This window comes from Rhea americana, unplaced genomic scaffold (genome assembly GCF_003343005.1).
Source record: "Rhea americana isolate MKP2758 unplaced genomic scaffold, rheAme1 scaffold_220, whole genome shotgun sequence".
NCBI lineage: Eukaryota > Metazoa > Chordata > Aves > Rheiformes > Rheidae > Rhea > Rhea americana.
This window is the reverse complement of record NW_028186330.1, coordinates 270,628-288,926: the sequence shown is the minus strand read 5'-3', so window position 1 is coordinate 288,926 and position 18,299 is coordinate 270,628. Positions and strand designations below refer to the sequence as shown.

Below are 18,299 nucleotides of genomic sequence, written 5' to 3'. Positions count from 1 at the left end.
CTCAGAGCAYGGTCCACCTCGGTACCTCCCAGTTACGCCCAGCTCCTTTGCACTTTGGAGGTAACCCACTCCCCTACCTTCCAAATCTTCATCCAGGTCAGCCAGCGTCTGCTGCAGTTGAGCAGCAATGAACATGTCCTCACTGTCATGCTTAGCAGAAGGACTTTCTTCATCTCTACTGCTAATTRAAAGAGCAAAAAAAAGGAAAAAAATATTAGGTCTCTGCTTTTGCCGTATGGTGCTGCTCCGAAATACACTCTCATTTCAGCTCCTTTAGTCCCACCGGGGCAGCCCTAGAGGCACGTGCCACACGGTCGCAGCCGTATCTCAGAGGGATCTCTGTGGTGCCGAGCACACTCAGTGCACTGGTAATCAAAAGATTAGGATTAATAAACCCTGCCATGAAGAGATGGCCTGGTCTCACAGTGCAGCAAATATTTCAGCCAGGCTGCYGCAAAGCACTGTGCGCCAAGGCAAAGAGTTCACGTATCCAGCAAATTTTAAAGCTGACCGCTGCCCATCCAGCATGTACTCTGCCAATAAATCCGCACCTTTGTTAAATAAAAACTGCCTAGCAATGAAAAACAAAAGCAACTATGGCCTGTTTGATCATTACTCTTCTTCCTGGAGGGAGGGAAGGGAGAAGGAAAGAAACTAATCTCTCAGGAGCTGTTTCTAATGAAATGTATTGGGGGCCTGATTTTGGCAGGAAGTAGCTCTATAATTTTCAATGAAGTTGTACAACGATCTAAAACATGTCTCAAATCAGAATGAGTGCCAAGGGTTTTCTTGGCTTATTAAAAGAAAAAAACTCTGATGAAACTAAGGAAAAAAACTAACAAAAAAGAACTAAAATTAAAAAAAGTACACACTACAACCTGCTTTACAACAGACCTTCTATTTCTTAGGAAGAAAGATCTCAACCAGTAATATTTTTCTACCAAAATCAAAAAGCCAGGATTTCATGTTGGGAGACTAACTTTTTCCAGTTACTTGTTCCTCACCGGCAGTCAAAACATTTTCATCTGTGACTCTGCATCTAAATTTTGCCCTTGTGATTAGGCTATTGACAATATAATTTTCCATTCTAACCACACCTAAACCAACTCTGATCAGGCAAAGCAGCTTTGCCCTTTTCAAGATCAAGTCCTTCATCTCACAGATCAAGAGATGACTTTTTTTTGGTAGTATCCTGAACACTCACTGCAAAATACTGTTTTGCTGCTGCCCTTTGAGCCATCTGAATCAAAATTCAGGGATGTTTCCTGGTATTGGCTTAAATAACCTCTATCATTGTAGTTTCCTTTTCTGCTATTTTATTGTTATTTTTTTTTCTTGCTTATAGTAGGAGTAGCTGAAATCACTTTTATACTTAAAAGAACAAATGCACTCTCAGTCTGCTGCTTCCTCTACTCGCAGCTAACTCCCTTGAACTTAAAAAGGTGAGTTCATATATGCTGGGTCAACAAAAACAGTAAACCACACCTGCAAGGACATCTTCCAAAACTGGGAAGGCACAAATCAGCTAACGTCTCCATAAGAGGCAACAGGTGCTGTAGGACTCTAATCCCACTGTACCCTAAAGGATACACACACAGTACCCTAAAGGATACACACACATACACACACCCCAATGAGATCACTCATCTGAAAAAACTAACAAGACGATTTAAGCTTACTGCAGCATTGGGACTGGTGCAGAAGTCTGGCAAACAAAACTCCCAACTTGAAGGTGGTAGAAAAGAATCAATCCAACTTTATCTTGTTTTTGTAGTGCAAAGTTTTATAAAAGTAATAAAAAGAAATACTGGTATTCCTATGAGTGCATTTTAAAACAATTTATTCCAAAACTCAAGTGTTTTTGAGAAAAAAAAATCATTCCAGTGGCACACCAGTTATCCAGTGTGGAAGGCAAATACTTCGTTCTGCTTTGCAAAGATGGTCTGGGGAGGATTGTTGTCCACAGCTGGAAGTAGAGTATGGATGTGCAGTGAAACTCATTCTCCAAGCTGCTGTGCAGGAGGTGCTTTAGGCTATGGTGCTTGAATGACACTTGAGAAAATCTTGGAAGAAAAATGTGTAAGCCTGTAYTTATCAGAGGATGAGACTGAAGTTCATGAAGGCCCTGCCAGCTCAACATCTTTTTGGTACCTCACTGTATATTTTTATTTATTGCACCAGTGCTTTACAACGCAGCCAAACTCCGTATTACTTGGCTTGTCAGAGTTGGGCTTTCTCCAGGACGCAATGAACCCTATGGGCTTGAGAATTTTAGGGGCATTGTAGAACAGGGATTCCTGGGTCCAAACACATAGATAGATATCAATCTATCTACTCTGACCAACTCTTTCCTCCCTGAAATCAGTGGAAATCTTTCAATGATTCCTTATATCAAAATTATCTTCTCTTTGATGGGTGCAGCAGCCAGCAGAGGTTTCTTTTATTATCCTCTATGCAGGAATGCAGTCACTATACATAATTTGCTTCTCAGTCTCTGCTTCAATCTCCTTATCTAGACAACTGGGATAATAATATCCAGTTCACAGAAGTTTTCTGCGGGAAAGAGAACAATGCAGTCAAAATGAAAGGATTCTTATTTTTCTCTTACATGGGGAGCTTCAGAAAAAGCAGACCTTTTCTTGTGCATTTCCAAATCCCTAAAAGAGCTATTACTCACTTCATCTCCAAACTCACCTGAAAAAAAAGCCAGTAGGTATATATTAGCCATAGAGCTTTTCCTGAAATCCTTAGCATCAAGATTTTAAAATATACAGTGATACATGTTTTGTGAGGCGAAAGACTGGTAGTTTCCAGTAGCTCCCATGGTATACAAATATGCCTAAGCAGAGTCTTTCACACAACATTGTTTGGAAAAGGAAAACAAAAAGGCCTCTAATTTTTTTTTTCAAAGCCTTCTTCCCTTCTGACCCTATACACTTTTCTTTTGTTGACAGCTCTGTTTTGGCCAGAATCCAAGAAAAATACAAGACTTATTCTGATACCACGTTTTACATTCTGGATAAACATTACCAGTGGCATTTTCTCACACACAGTTTTTTTTAACTCGAGGAAGAACCTGATAACCTTTAGGCTGCTTTTCTCGTAAAATGCAAGGCGCTAAAAATAAAGCGCTGGGCAGCGCTGAGCACAAGCTCGAAATGGCCAACGCGCATGGCTCCTGGGAGCCTGCTCACTTACTACTGATGCAGATGAGCTGAGATTTGTGCAAGAGCACAGAACTGAGCAGAGCAGCTACTAAACTGAACTACTGCCTTCAGTGCTCCACTGAGCTCAGGCTTCAACACATAACTGCTCCTCTGCAGTCACTYACTCGGTTGGAGACAAAATGAAACTTAGAGCAGCATTTTGTCAAATGAGGGCCATGGGAGACAGCCATTTATGAGAAAGTTTATGTTCTAAGTAAGAGAGGAAAATTTCTGATGAACCTAGCTGGAAATATGCATTAAAAAGAAATCAAAAGCCATTCAAAAGCTATCAGATTCATGATCAGAGAAGCTGCCATTTTATTATATTTCAAGTAGTTTTGCAAATGCTCACACTGACCAAAGCCTCTTTGGAAGAAAGCACATTTTCCAAGAGATCTGGAAAGCCTTGCGCATAGTGCCAGAGATAGAGAACCTAATGCCCACCGCAACTGAGGAAACAGCGCAGAGCAATGTAAACTGCAGTGAAGGGACTGAGGAAGAGATTCAGGTGCCTACACTCAGGGTCATGTGAAACACTGAAGGTATTCAAGACACCTGTAGGGGGCTGGCAGATGTACTACAGAACATATGGGGGATCYGGGTCCTTCCACAGTGGCCACAGGCAAGATGAAATGGCAGGAGACCTCTCTTCTAAGTTAACTGTGTCTTACTCTAGAGTCTCCTGTTTGCTGTATCAAAAGACTTGAGAACAGGATTGCTGCACATTTGCTCTTAGCTATGGGGGGGGCAGACAGAGCTGTTGTGCCCAGCATGAAAGGCTGATACTATCGTCAGCATGGATGGGGCTTTGGAGCACCTTCGGAGCTCCTTTCCCAGCTTTGATGGCGCTCGCAGTCTGGCACTGGGAAAGCCTCCTGTGTGTACCCAAACTCCTCCTCTGCAAAACAGATCCATATTATTCTCCTCTTGCCTAAGTGCTGGACAGAGAAATGCTTCTCATTAGTGTTATCACAGTGGGGGGGGGGGGAACAGACAGATGCTGAATGTATCTAAATTCAAGAAAATATGTCTGAAAGTTCACCCTTCTTGAATAAGGCATTCTACTCAGCCAGGTCACAAAGACAACATCAAGTAATCTCACAGATTTGTTTTTGATCAATGTAGCAAAGTACTCTTCAAAAGTGGACGTAACTATTTTTCATAATAGTCAATAATTTACAAAACCTTAGGGACCACTTCTCCAACCCTTTAGTTTTTTAGGCTAGATGACTTCCCTTCCCTTCCCCCTCTCCTTCTGTCCCCTCTCTTCTCTTCTCTTTCTTCTCTGCTCTGTTCTCTTTTCTTCTCTGTTTTCTATAATGGCTGCAGAAGAACAGCTAGTATAAGTGACAGCACCTGAGCTATGACTTGATCAATGAGATCTGCTGCTGCCTCCTGTGAACTTTATTCTTAAGTTTTAATGTGCTAGCTTCATATGACCAAAGCCCATTAAAATGCCATATTGTAGACTGTTAATGTCCTGGAAAGAACATCCCACACAGGACTGGTTAGATAACAAAGTCTTGTCTTTGAAGTAAGATTTCTGCAAGTGGCAAGCAAGTAGGGAAAGGAAAAAGCAGAGAGTCACATTCTACCTGAAAGCCACATAACCTTGCTTTTTATGTCCTTGAATAAGCGACAAAAGAAAAAGCTGTACATTTTCGAGAGCAAGGTACAGATACCATTGCTATGCCAAGTTTTTTAGCTTATGTTCTATTTTGAGTTCTGTTGGATAGCATCATACTTACCATGGTCTTTAGATTGCATTTATATCTGTGCTGAATAAAAATCATTACAGACTGAATTAATCTGTTTTCAAGTCCTAGAATACATAGGTCCTTCAGATTAATAGTGCCTTCAGATAAATACCACCTGATTAAAATACAAACTTGCGAACATCGATGAGGAGGAAAATGAAACAGTATTTCAGCAGCAGCTAAGTTTATGGTCCTTTTATATAGCTCCTCTGTGGTTACTGGTCAAAAACCTAAACGGAAAGCAAATGAAAATGCTTTTGCATATTTATAGCATTGCTTTGTGTTTTTGAGAGCCTTAATGCTAAAAATCTCTAAGCATGTTACATAGCAGGGTGATCTAAGCTTTTAGAGCCCTTAGACATATGTCAGTCTCAGGGTCCTCTCGTCGGCTCTGTAAGCTGCAGCTTACAATTTCTATTGGTCAGAAAAATGCCCCACTCTTCCTCCTCCACATATGGGGGGAAGCTTCACAACAGAAACGGCAAGAGGCAAACAGGGTTGCCTCAGGGCCAGGAATAACCAATAAACTGGGCTAACATGAATCAACTTGAAATTCAGTGATATCACCTGTGCAAAATAACACTGCATGCTAAAAAAAACCCAGTACAGTGCAGTTATAGAATTTCTCTTGGTTTACACAGGAAAATAAAAATAATAAAAAAAAAGAGCAAGGATGAAAAATCTCTCTCTCCTGAAACCCAATGCTATACTTTTAGCAACTGAATCTGCTTCCTAATATSTAAAATATTCTATAGTTCTAAAGCATAAGGTATTTTTCCCACGGATGAATCTGACAGAAAGGCTAATCTGGATTTTTGCTCTAATGTCTGTGAATATCTTTTACTTAACCATAATATCATCAGCATCTTCCCTCCAAGAACATCTGTCACCAAAAAAGTGCATGAAAATGTCCAGATTGTGAAGAGTTTTCTGGAATGAAGGGAAAGGAAAAGCCAGAGATAAGGAAGAAAATTATCAAATTTGTGTAAGAAACAGAGGCTTGCAGATCTGTCAGGCATCTAGGTCCTAATTAAGCATTTTTTCATCCCTGCAGTTCTTCTCCTTGTTACTGTAACCCTTTTTCTTTCATCCTCCCCCTTAAAAGTACATTTCTATTTTCAATAAAGTAAAACACATCTCTTCAGCTAAAATAAAACTTGACCTATGTAGAAACAACAGAATAAATCCCATCTTTCCCAAAGATTGGGACAGTTAATTATACAGAATGTGTTTGTGCATATACATGCATATATACATATATATAATACRTTGCTATTTTTCTCTAGAGTTTTTCCTCTTTCCTTCCTATCTGCCTTCCTCCATGCAGTATTGTATTTTTCTTCCTGTGACCAGTTTCATCATTAAATTCCTCCAAATACCAAGTTCTCTTTCTCTCCGATCTTTCCTAAGTGGAATACAAAACCCTGCAACATTTGAACTTAAATGGACTTAGACATTAAGTAGGAAAAATCACCCACCTCTATCCTTTCAATAGCTTTTGTTTTAAAACTCAGTCATCAAAAAAAGTAAAAGTTTATAACAAACAGCAAGTATTTCTCAAGTTGCTAACAAGAAAGATCCTTTTCCTTCCTCCTCACAATAGCTTTGGCTATCAGAATCAGAGTCACACGTAATAAATTCTGTCAAGAAAAAGAGAGAATATGAGATTCTCCCTACCTATATCGAGAGCATTAAGTGACTGAAGTAGGGTTCCCATCCTCCCCCTCGAAAGGTATTTTCTTTTTCCCACTCCAGTCACAATCTATAACGCTCTATTTATTTACCTTTGTAACTAGCATGTTCCTTTTACATTTAGAAATATTTTAATAGATTAAAGAAATTAAATGGAAGATATTTTATGACTTAAAATGTTTGTACTGCTCTGTGTGAGATTGACAGAATCATCTACTCTTAAGTCTCCTTCTAAAACCTTAAATTAGGTTGCTTATACCTTTTTCCTAGGTGGCAGTCCAAGCATGACAATTTTTATCACGATCCTCATTATTCTGTTATTTTTCTTGAGCCAAAACAGTCAAATGAATTCCAAGAACAGCATTTGGAGGAAATGGAGAGTTCCACTCTGAAACATGAAGGGCTACAAAATGCTTTATCCTCTGCAAAAATGGATTGTGTGTGGTCTAACTGGTCACTGGACTGTCTTGACTCTGTGCCTCAACTCTCTTCTCTAAATAGGACAACGCCACCTTTTCATCTCTCTTGAATACTGCAAGGAGAAATTCAAAGTCTGTATGGCACATGGATACTAGGGTAATGAGTAAGATGGAAAGACCAAGAGGAAATTAGGCAGTCCTGTCTCCAGAATGGAGTTTGAACTGAGAGCAAACTGTGGTATACTTGCTCCATTAATTGAGCTCTGAAATCCAGAGAAAATAAACCTGAATGTGATCACGTAACTACCGACTTTATCATACTGCAGAAAGGGAGGGGAGAAAATTAAGGTTGCACAGGCAGCTTTAGTATTAATGTAACCTAACTTTGAGCACGTGACTTAGCATCCCTAGTGTTACTATTTGAGCAAAATTTTTAATGCTTAATTACTTATACAGCTCCAGACAGTAGGTGTGCATGATGCTTTATAAGCATATAAAACTGACTGATCCCTGCCCCAAGGAGCTTGCGTGATGACACCATACATGGGATGGGAAAGGAGGGGGTATGGGAGGACACGAATTGCAACAGTGTGAGATCATAAGATGTGTTTACTGCTACGTAAGCAACATTTCAGCTTCTCTGTGGTTTTCCTGTTACTCATTTAACACTATGTATTAAAATTTGTTGAATAGATACATAACACAAAGAAATCAGCTGTAAGGAAGGATATGAAGAAAGAGAACTGTGTTGAACGATGTTCAGTCAGCAGTTAATATTAAAACGTTCACAGTCAACCGTTGCATGTAGTCAATTATTCATAGGGTGGTAGCCCTTTGCACCTCCAGCTGCCATCAGGCTTCTGCTCTACCAGGCACTACACAAACTTAACCTGAGACATGACAGCTGTGTGCAGACTTACTGTGAAAACAGTAAGTAGCTGCAGGGGGTATCAGAGGCAGAAAGAGACAGAGGTGGTGTAATAGGTTAGAGGCAGAGGCAAGGGTAAGCCTACAGTCTTTTGATACTTGATTTGATGCTCTACGTGCTACCTGTCCCATATGCATATTTGGATTATGATCGCTTAAACAAAATATCCCAAAACAAAAGATGAAGAAGAGTGCACCTGCAAGTTGCTCCATGTGCTGGAAAACAAGACCCTGGTTGGAAACCCTTAGTATTGGGGAGCTGCCTCTGTAAATCTGTTCTGTTTCTGTGCCTGGGGAACTCGGAGATTTAGACTCTGTTACTGTCATTCCTGCATGAGCGAAGCTACCGGTATGGGTAATTTCTGATCTGGTCACGTTACTATGCTGCTATGAACAGACAAATCCACTGCACGTTGAAGAGTGCACCCTTAAATGCTCACAGCTTTCTTTGAGTTCAGCAGCAGAGGAGTGAGGTGCAGACCCTGGCCAAAATTCTCCGCTGTGATTTTCTATGGCTGTTAGGCATTTCTGTTACACAGAGACCACCCAGGCTTACACACTTCCAAAGGTCTAAGGAAAATGAATTAAAAATAAATACACAACTAACCAAAGTAAGCATCACGGCAAAGTATTCCTGATGATCCCTTGGTGCACAGACTAAACCTTTGGAATAAACCTGCATAAGACCTTAATTCTTCTTTTTACTGTCGTTCTTCACAAGGCACTTGCAAAACAGCACTTTTGCTTTCTTTAAAGCCTCATCCTCCTCTAAATACTATTTACTTCTACTTTAAGAGTACTTTTCGTTACTCACACAGTATAATATGGTTATAATATAAAGAATTATAAATCTTTATGAACTAGTTATTTCATAGGACAATGCTAAGCCCAGATTTCAGTCAGCTTTACCATTTACAATGAAAATATCTCTGTTATTTTTATTACCTTTTTTCGGAGGCTGTTAGAAATTAGTCCCTAAATGAAATTTCTGGCTTCAGTGGAGCTCAGACTCAAGGAGGATATTTGATTAATTGCTGCTAACTRCAGTTAACTTCAGTCGTGACATTTCTCCAAATATCTTTATCTTCCTTCTAGAATTGAGTTTGATCTTAGTATGTGGACTGACAGAATATAAAGGGGAATTATGAAACTCCATGTATAATTTTCCTTGAAATTTTGTAGCTAATAAAACACACTTAAAGCTGTTGAGCATGATTATCATTTACTCACATGAACATCACATTTTAACTTGACTGGGGATTCAGAAGACTGGTTCAGTCCTGAAAGTAGTCCCTGCTCATCAGAAGAACTATCTACAGTCTCAGAGCTCCCAAAAGATTTTATCAGTGGGTTAGTGGGGCTAAGACAGCAAAATTTTGAAGCTGATGCTCTCCAGATTTTTGAAAGTGATGTTCTCCAGATTTAGCTATACTCAAAAGTGTACTCCTAACTTATCCAAATCCCACTAAAACAAGGTTTTCATAGGTTTTAAGTACGTTTAAAAATATGTAGGTTGTTACCAATATATTTTACCTAAAACAAATAGGCTTAAAAAAATCCCTGTTTTTTTCCCCTCTGCACTTAGGAAGTGGCTTTTGAAAACTTAGCAATTTGACCTTAAAAAGAGTTAAAAGAGTACAATTTTCAAAGCTGGGTTTGTTTAAAACCTAAGTTAGGAGTGGAACGGGATTTAGTTTCAAACATTGCTGACGCATTCAGAACATAAACACTTAAAAGATAATACTATCAGCATCTCTGCTGTGACAGTCTAAATGGTTGCTGCCAGAAGACTAAAATCAATCACAAATGTTCGATTTCACTATGTCATAAAGCTGATCTGATATAATTTTGCTGTCCCAGAGCCTAAAAAAATAATACAGTTCATGAAAAATAATCTCACACTCTGAATGGCAACAACTGCCTCCTATTCCTGCCTAAAAACTCTCCCCTTTAATTATGGGGACATGAGATAAACATAGAGTATGTAGGATGATAAAATCACAGAAAAAAATAGTTTACAAATTACCCCTGAAGGCCACCTAGTCCAACCTCCTGTTCCAGGCAGGGCCACTTTCAAGGTTAGATGGGCCTGTCCAAGGCTTTGTCTAGTTGAGTCCTGAAAATCTCCAAGCTCAGAGATTCCTCAGCCYCTCTGGCAGTTCCCTTGTGTGACAGCTGTGCTCTTGCAGCCCAATATGCCGCATTACCCTCATCACTGTGCACAYGTTTCGTCACTCTAGGGGTGCACAGCCAACCTGGAACTGGACATTCACTGTGAGGGACACAGTGGGCAACTTGCTGCCCACTAGGAGCCCCAGCTCTGTTTTTGGGCAGCTGTTCCCAGTTACCCAGTCTCCAGCCTATCCCATTGCATGGGATTATTCTGTTCCAGACGCAGGATTTTGCATGCGTCTTTGCTGATCCYCGTGCTTCACCCATTCCTCCAGTTTAGCAAGATCCCTCTGAACAGCCRTCCTGCCTGCCAGCCTGTTAAGCATTCCCCCAAGTCAGCGTCACATGCAAAGTTGCTAAGAGCGTATTTTGTCTCATTGTCCCTTTGTCTCTTCCGTGCATACTTTATTATCAAAAAATTTSTATGTTTGCACAGCAAAAGTAAGTCTCAATGCAATGGAAAAAATGCCCACCTTTCATTGATGTGAAAGAWGTGGAAAACACTAAGTTTCAAGAGCTAGCGTGTTGCTTTGGTTTTAATGGCCTCTTTTATTTTGCACTAAAATACAGAACAAGTCAAAAAATATTTTCCACTGATTAGGAGTGTTCTTAYTGGGTATTGCTTTGATGCCTTTATTGAACATTATGGTAACTTTTAGTATTTTTCCTGGATGTGTGTATGGTTTTTTTCCAGTTTGGATCTGGCAGTTTTGAGGAAAGTTGGGATTGTTTAATTATCTTACAAGGCTTGATCTATGTCTACTGAAATTAATAGGTTGCTTTTTTTGGATCAGGTCTGGAACGTTAGTTGTAGCTACTCTATTAGTCTAGCCTATATAAGCCTCCAYATAGACACTCCAGAAGGATCTAAGAAATTGTAAAAGGCCAAACCACGGGGAAGAATGCATTGTTAAGCAAGTATCTAAATGAGACTTGACCTTGTCCCTGTTGACACTGATGGGAAAAGAAAAGCCCTGAGATCATTCCAATAGGGTAAATACTGACTTTGGCCTATTTTATCCCCCACTACATGATCCAAAATGAAGTTCTCCTTCAGAAATATGTGGAAGGAAATAACTAGGTCATGATACATACTCTTATGAAGGGGCTACAGATTAGCAGCTGAATGGAGAGAGACAAGAAAGCACAGACTTTGTGTCAACTGAGAATTCAGAGGAATTTCTGGCCCCTATCCCATGACTCTGCAGCATCGCACAGAGTAGATCCCTGTCAGTACCACCAGGCCACCCTCCGTGCTGGAGGCACAGCTTCCTATTTGGCCAGCTTGTATTTGCAAAGTCCTATAAATTCTGTGTTCCCTTTGCAGCCCTGCCACTGGCTATGTGAGTTTTGGCAAACCAACAGTGTCAGAGTCGCTTGTGCTTGCAGGCAGTTTCTAGTTAAATTCCAGGTTCTTGTATTTTCTTGCAAAAACTTCAGCAAAGTATTTATGGGGGAAAAAAAAGGGTGGGAATATGCTGAAAAGAAAACCATACATATAACAGCAGTGGAAGTTAGTATCAGTTGAACATATGTGCACACACACAAATAAAATCCTAAATTCTTTTTCTACCTAGCTTTAAGTGTCTTGATTCCTTTCATCTTATGATTGCACCCAAATCCGACCTGCATGTAATTTTTCTAGATCAACATACAGGAAAATTTTAAGTACCTCGTGCTAACAATACTACAGAATAAACAAAACTCTAATTAATTTCAGACTTCTTGGAGAAATTAACTCTGGCGGGCAGTGGCCTTGTGCAAGAAATATAACCACAAGTTCAAACAGAAAAGTGACCTTTTCCTGTTGCAACAAGTATGCTACTGGAGGGGATCTGGCACTGAGCTTTTTCATCGGGAGGAGTCGCTTGGCATTCATACTGGAAAGGGCAGAAGCAAGCAGAAATTGATTTTAAGCGATTCCTCCTACAAGGGGGCACACAAGATACTCTCAAAGAGTTAGTTACAAAGGGAAATTTTACCTCTCCGGAGCACTGTCGGATCCCATGTTCTCACAGTAGGCGGTCTTGACAGGGTATGTGTCTCTGCCATATGTCGTGTCCGCCTCAGCAGAGTCCATGAGGCCGTTGACCCACCTGTCTCTCAGCTTCATACTGTCATTTTGCGAATCCAAAGATACAATATCTGATGGGGAGCTCACGACACCTGAGTCTTCGGTGGTGTCCTCAGATGCAAAACAGCTGCTTTCTGATGCTGTTTCTTCTACCTCTGATAGCTCCAGAACCACATCATCGACTACATAAACATTATCATGTGCAGGCAGAAGGCTCTCTGAACGAAATATAGCAAAAAAAGTTAGCTGAAACTCACTAGTAAATAAATCAAACCACCAATAGAGAGATCCTGAATCCACTGAACTCAATAGATCTTTTGCCATTGATTTCATTGGTTCCAGATATCTCGACAACATAAATGCCTCTGTAGTTGGAGGAAAATGAACTAATTCCTTTAGAAACAGTAGGATGGAGCTCAATATGTGTATACATGAGAAGGRTGATTTGCAAAATGATGAAATTTTGTCCTCCTTTGCTTTTAGGAATGTGGCTTGCTTTGCCTGTCCTGTAAAATGTGGGGTTTTGTAACATTCGTATCAAATCTGTTTCCTCATTTCTCAGAAGAAACAACTCTCCAGGGACAGCTTCTTGGAGAGCTAGAGAAATGGGAGCTTTCAGCTTCTTCAAATTAAAGGGCAGAAAGGTAAATTTAACAGAACTGGTAGGAATGAGATAAATAAGAACTAACAAAAAAATGAAGATGGAAACAAAACTCAACTTCAACAATAAACCAAAGTTTAAATGATATGCTACAAAAAAATTCACTCCTGTTACCCGTTCTGACGACATAATCTTATTACTGCTCTTACATGCTGGCAAATACATCACGACATTTCTGATAAGAAGTCTATAACGAGGTAMTATGGGCAGCATTTCCCAATTAGGATACTGAATTGGTAAATTAGATCTACTGCTGGCCTACTGGTCAAGTCACTATTTCACCACCCTTCAATTTCCTCWGTGTTAAGTGGGGAGAATAACAACCATTTCCTTTGCAAAGCATAYAAAATTAACTAAAAAGTGTTATAGAAAAGTAGACACTATGATGCTTTAAACAAAGCAGAACCTTTTTGCATTTTTTAGTCATTTGTAAGGAAGGAGATGAAGGGATATGACCTTTGCATGTTTATCTTTAACTCTGTTAAAGTTGCAAGTCATGAGACATGATCAGAAGCAGTAAAATTTTTTCATGCTCTGTTTTAATTTGGTGCCTATTGGCTAATTGGGTTTTGGGAAAAATACARTTTTGTTATTTCCCTTTGCAAATGTACAAACCTGGACTCCCATCCTGCAATTACGCCATTAAAGGGCAACTCCCAGCAACGTCAATAATTTCAGAGGAACTAAAGACAGAAYTAAGCTCAAACATACTTCTTTTGATCGAAAGGTATCAATAAAGACTAATATGAATGTTAAATTCGGAATTATGTATGTGCTCCATTCTCTTCTTCAACCTCAATAAGCAAAAGGAAGATTAAACAACATATGTTATGGCCTGATCCTGCAAACACTTGTGGTGGACGTTAATTATAGGAGAAGTCTCAGATCTCAAGCATGATTATGAGTAAGCATACTTAACTGTTTGTAGGGTCAGAACGTGTAAGTTTTTGAAGTATATATGAATCAACAGGCCAGTGAAAACAATAAGGAGAAAAAAAACTGTATTATGTTGCATAAACAGAAGGATTTTCTTTAAGCCAGAGAAAAAAGATGCACCACAGAATTATTTTTTAAGATGTACTTTAGCAGTAAAGCTTTGAGTAAAATTAAAATAAAAATCAAGCCAATATTCTCCTTGACTGAGGTTACAAGATGCCATTAAGTGCTGAAAATGATTTCTGACAGCAGAAGCAATAAAATTCACAGGGTTACAAATCATGATTAAAGTTTTAAGTGCTGTCAAGCATCAATATTAACGATGGAAGATGATACAAAGACTCTATTGTGTCTTTGGAATGAACGTTACTTGATTTCTTTGACCTTATTTTCTACGACATTAGCTCTAGGTTCCAGATTTAATCCAAGAGATCGTTCCATCTAAAAATATCAATTAAAAAACCAAAGTATATGTCGTTGAACGTATTACACATGTGACAAGAACAGTTAGGAAAACACCAACATCAAGGAAAAACAAGAATTATTTGACATCAATCACAAAGCAATATACAGCTACAGAAATACACAGCAAACAAATAGACAACAGCGTATAGTGCTTGGTTTTCAATGAAACAAACAATGAAAAACCCCAACAACAACACACCACCAAAGTGTTAGTAAAAGCTATGGTATGTTAAAAACAGAGCAAAGTGAGATATGGTACAGCAAAGAAAGCAATTTAGGGAGTAAGAGCACCTGGAAAGCTTTGAAGTACTGCACAATGCAGTATACCTTGATGCAAAGAGACCTTTATATAATAAAGGCCACATCTACTGTCCCCAGGATGCAATTAAAATGAGCCCCACGATAGCTAGGGCAACACTTTGTAACATATTACCCACTTCCAGTGCCCGACACAAGGATGGCAGGTTTTTCCTCCCAAACTGTCTCTCCCATCTCCTGATCCTCTTCTCTCTTGCCTGCAGGTATTTTCTCATGTAAAAGAACTTGCATCTTTCTGTTCAGAAATTTCATCATTTTTGGTCACACAACCCTACTACTACTGCAGTAACAAAACACTCTTGCTGATTTTATCCAGCAAGCTCAACTGCAGGACCCTTGCCCATCCTTCTTCCCATATGAGAACAAACAAAATGAAAGCTAATTCTCGTATTATTGGGGTCTATCTGAGACCTGATCCATTACCTCTGGATCTGTCTAGCTGCATCATTCAATCCAATGGCAGATCTTCCTTACTCAAYGTCTTAAGCTGCAATTCTGTTCTGCAGCATGGCAAGATAGAAAATAATCTTTCTATTCAACAACAGACCTATTCAGCAAAATATCTCCCTCTCTTCAAGTCTATCAGTTTGTAAAAGTAGTTCACTATATGTAGCTACTTTGTGATAGTAGTACAGTGATTTAATGGTAGATTTCCACTACCACTCACCTGAACATGACAGCACACAAATAAAACATGAGCCCTAAAGTCATATGTCATGTTAACAACCTTGTTTCAGCTAACAGCAGCAAGAAAATACCATTGTTTWAAAGTGAAGGCATCCTTCGGTAGATTAAGTAAGACTATTCTTCCCTCTATATTCTTGATAATTTTCCACCAGTGTGAACTGAWGATGATGGGTTGCATGAGCAACCATTTTTTTACGAGGTATTTTACCARGTAATGATACATGGAATGAAAAAAACCCTAGCTCAACTTATTGAGTGGTCCTGACTCTGGGAGCCTGAAAATAACTTTCATATCTTCCTGATTTTTGCACAGAGAACTGCATAACATATTGTAGTAGATGAGATGCTACCTTACAACTTTTGCATAGTTTTCTTCAGAAGGAGAAACAGAAAAACACCCCACACTGAGCGCAGTGTGATCCCAATGATGGCAGCTGACTAAGGTTATTTGTTGGTAGAAGAATCCCAGCATTTKTCTCTCTCTCTCCTCTGTCATTACACTAAGAAGATTTCAGATATGACCTTGGATCTTCAAGAGCTTATGCAGACAAAAAACATCCGTGTAAGACAGAATACTGAACAAGTATTCAGAATTGGACACACGAATAATGACTGCCACAAAAACACTAAGGTATTGCTGAAATAGCGCTGTAACTCAGAAGCTGGTCTCTATTTCTAAACAAACAATACCAAGCTCTTCCTTCAGTAACAYGCAACCAAGTCCACTGGTTACAGGTCGGGTGCTATATTGCAAAGGGAGTGCAATTTGGTTTGTAGTCTCCAAGTCATACTCRAATTTGAGTTGGACATCTCACTCCTAACTGGGATGAGACAGTGCCCACCAGTGTCCCACACTCCCTCTTACCTACACTATACAGCAGGTTGCAGAATCTGCCAAGCCCAAATTAGTTTCATCCCCCAGATCCCCCTTGCTTAGCAGTAAGAGCACTGCCATTGCACAATTAGGTCAACCACAAGTTACAAAGGCTTTCTTCTTGGGGGCGGAGGGGTTTGTTTTTAAGAAACGTTGCCTGTGATCATCAAGAGGAAAAGAGGAGAACAGCTCATCAGTAAAGAATGTGAGCTTCTTGTTTAACACAAAAGGGATCTTGTCCCTTTAATCTCAATAGGCTGCACGTAATTAAGACACCACTGAACTCCGTGCTGAGAAGAATCATATCTGCATTCGTACAGTTCAATATTGCATGTATGTACACATTACTCACAGAGAATGCCAATGATGGGTAGAGAGATAAACCTCACCTGGTTTAAATGCTAATCAACACTTTCAGAAATGAAGGTTAAATTCAGTATGTGACGACTATTGCAGTCAAAATCCTCACTTTAATTACTGTGAAAACAACTACCATTGACTTTGAATGAGATCAAAACCAGACTTAGTGTGTTCAAAAGATACATATCCTATCCAGACTTATGAAATCTGAATTGAAGTCCACGTTTTTAAAGCCCAAGCCAATGTTCTCCCTCAATCCAATGGGCACAAGGCCCATTGGAAGAGTGTCGTCAGCAGATCAAGGTTGATCAGCCCTCTACTCAGCCCTGGTGAGGCCTCATTTGGAGTACTGCATCTAGTTCTGGGCTCCCCAGCACAAATGAGATGTGAAGCTACTGGAGAAGGTCCCGTGTAAGGCTACGAAGATGATCAGAGGGCTGGAGCACCTGCCTTACGAGGAACGGCTGCAAGAGCTGGGCCTGTTTAGCCTGGGGAAGAGAAGACTGAGGGGGGATCTTATCAATGTGTACAAGTACCTGAAGGGAAGGTGTCAAGGGGATGGAGCCAGACTCTTTTCAGTTGTTCCATGTCACAGGACAAGAGGCAGCGGACACAAACTGAAGCACAGGAAGTTCCGCCTGACCATGAGGGGGAATTTCTTCACTGTGAGAGTGATGGAGCACTGGAACAGGCTGCCCAGAGAGGTTGTGGAGGTTGTCCTTCTCTGGAGATACTCAAGACCTGCCCGGATGCAACCCTGCCTAACATGCTCTAGGTGACCCTGCTTGAGCAGGGGGGTTGGACTAGATGATCTCCAGAGGTCCCTTCCAACCTCAACTGTTCTGCTATTCTGTGATTCTTTGCAAATTATGACCGTTTGCTAAGTTCTGAGACCTTCTATTTTTACAACACTGCTGGTTGTCAACTGCCACATTCAATAATGACAGAAACAGCAAATACTAATGCATTTTTAAAGATGCCATATCTGATCTAATCCTTACATAGTGAATAACTAGGACTCTAATGGTTTTAGAGATCCAGAGTTCCTCTAATTTCTTTCAGCTCTTGCTCGGAGGTTAGCAACTATTTTCAGATTTCTTTCATCACCTGTTTCACTTTTTTCTGCATGAAGCTGTTTTGCTGTAGTTCAAATAGCCTATTACAATAACACTGTAAAAAATATTATGACCTCGATATTAAAACATAATTATTTTACTGACAATAGTTAAAACTGCTAGTAAGAGAAAGAAATACTACTCTAGTTATTTGCATCTGCCATGAAAGTTGGATCACTACAAAAGACTAGTATTAAAAGCGTAATTTTTTTTTCAGACACTTGGAAGGAGTCTGCTGAAGAAACGGAAAAAGAAAACATTTATTATGGCAATAATTAACAACAATTATGAAAATGGACAACACAAGATCAAACTAAGAGTTTTTACACAGATAAAACTTTGTAAATCCATGTGTTCTGGATACATTTTACTCATTTTGCTCATCAAAATAAAAACTCGTAGCAACAGATAAAAATTCAGAAGCATTCARTAAGCATTTAGAGCACAAGACTGAATGGGCTGACTTCTTTCTAGTCATTTTCTAGTATTTTCATTCAGCAGTTTCAGAAAAAATAGCTGTGTTTCTTAGYATACCTGAGCCTACACGCAGACTTTTTTTTTTTAATTGAAAGAAAAATAAAAGAAATGGTCACTGTTACATAATAACGACAACGGTGGGGTGAGGGAGGAAGAGAT

General features: G+C 39.6%; 1 protein-coding gene across 6 annotated transcripts in view; it reads right to left on the bottom strand.

Moving 5' to 3' along the window:
* Window positions 1-18,299, bottom strand: part of COBL (cordon-bleu WH2 repeat protein) — a 158,541-nt gene that overhangs the window by 12,837 nt on the left and 127,405 nt on the right. For 5 of the 6 annotated variants that reach the window (XM_085305456.1, XM_085305461.1, XM_085305459.1 and 2 more), the window contains 2 exons: window positions 12,156-12,465; window positions 78-181 (listed from right to left, as the gene is read on the bottom strand). In XM_085305456.1, coding sequence (XP_085161582.1) covers window positions 78-181; window positions 12,156-12,465 — 414 coding nt within the window. The remainder of the gene's footprint in view (window positions 1-77; window positions 182-12,155; window positions 12,466-18,299) is intronic. The other variant, XM_085305457.1, reaches the window with a different exon arrangement.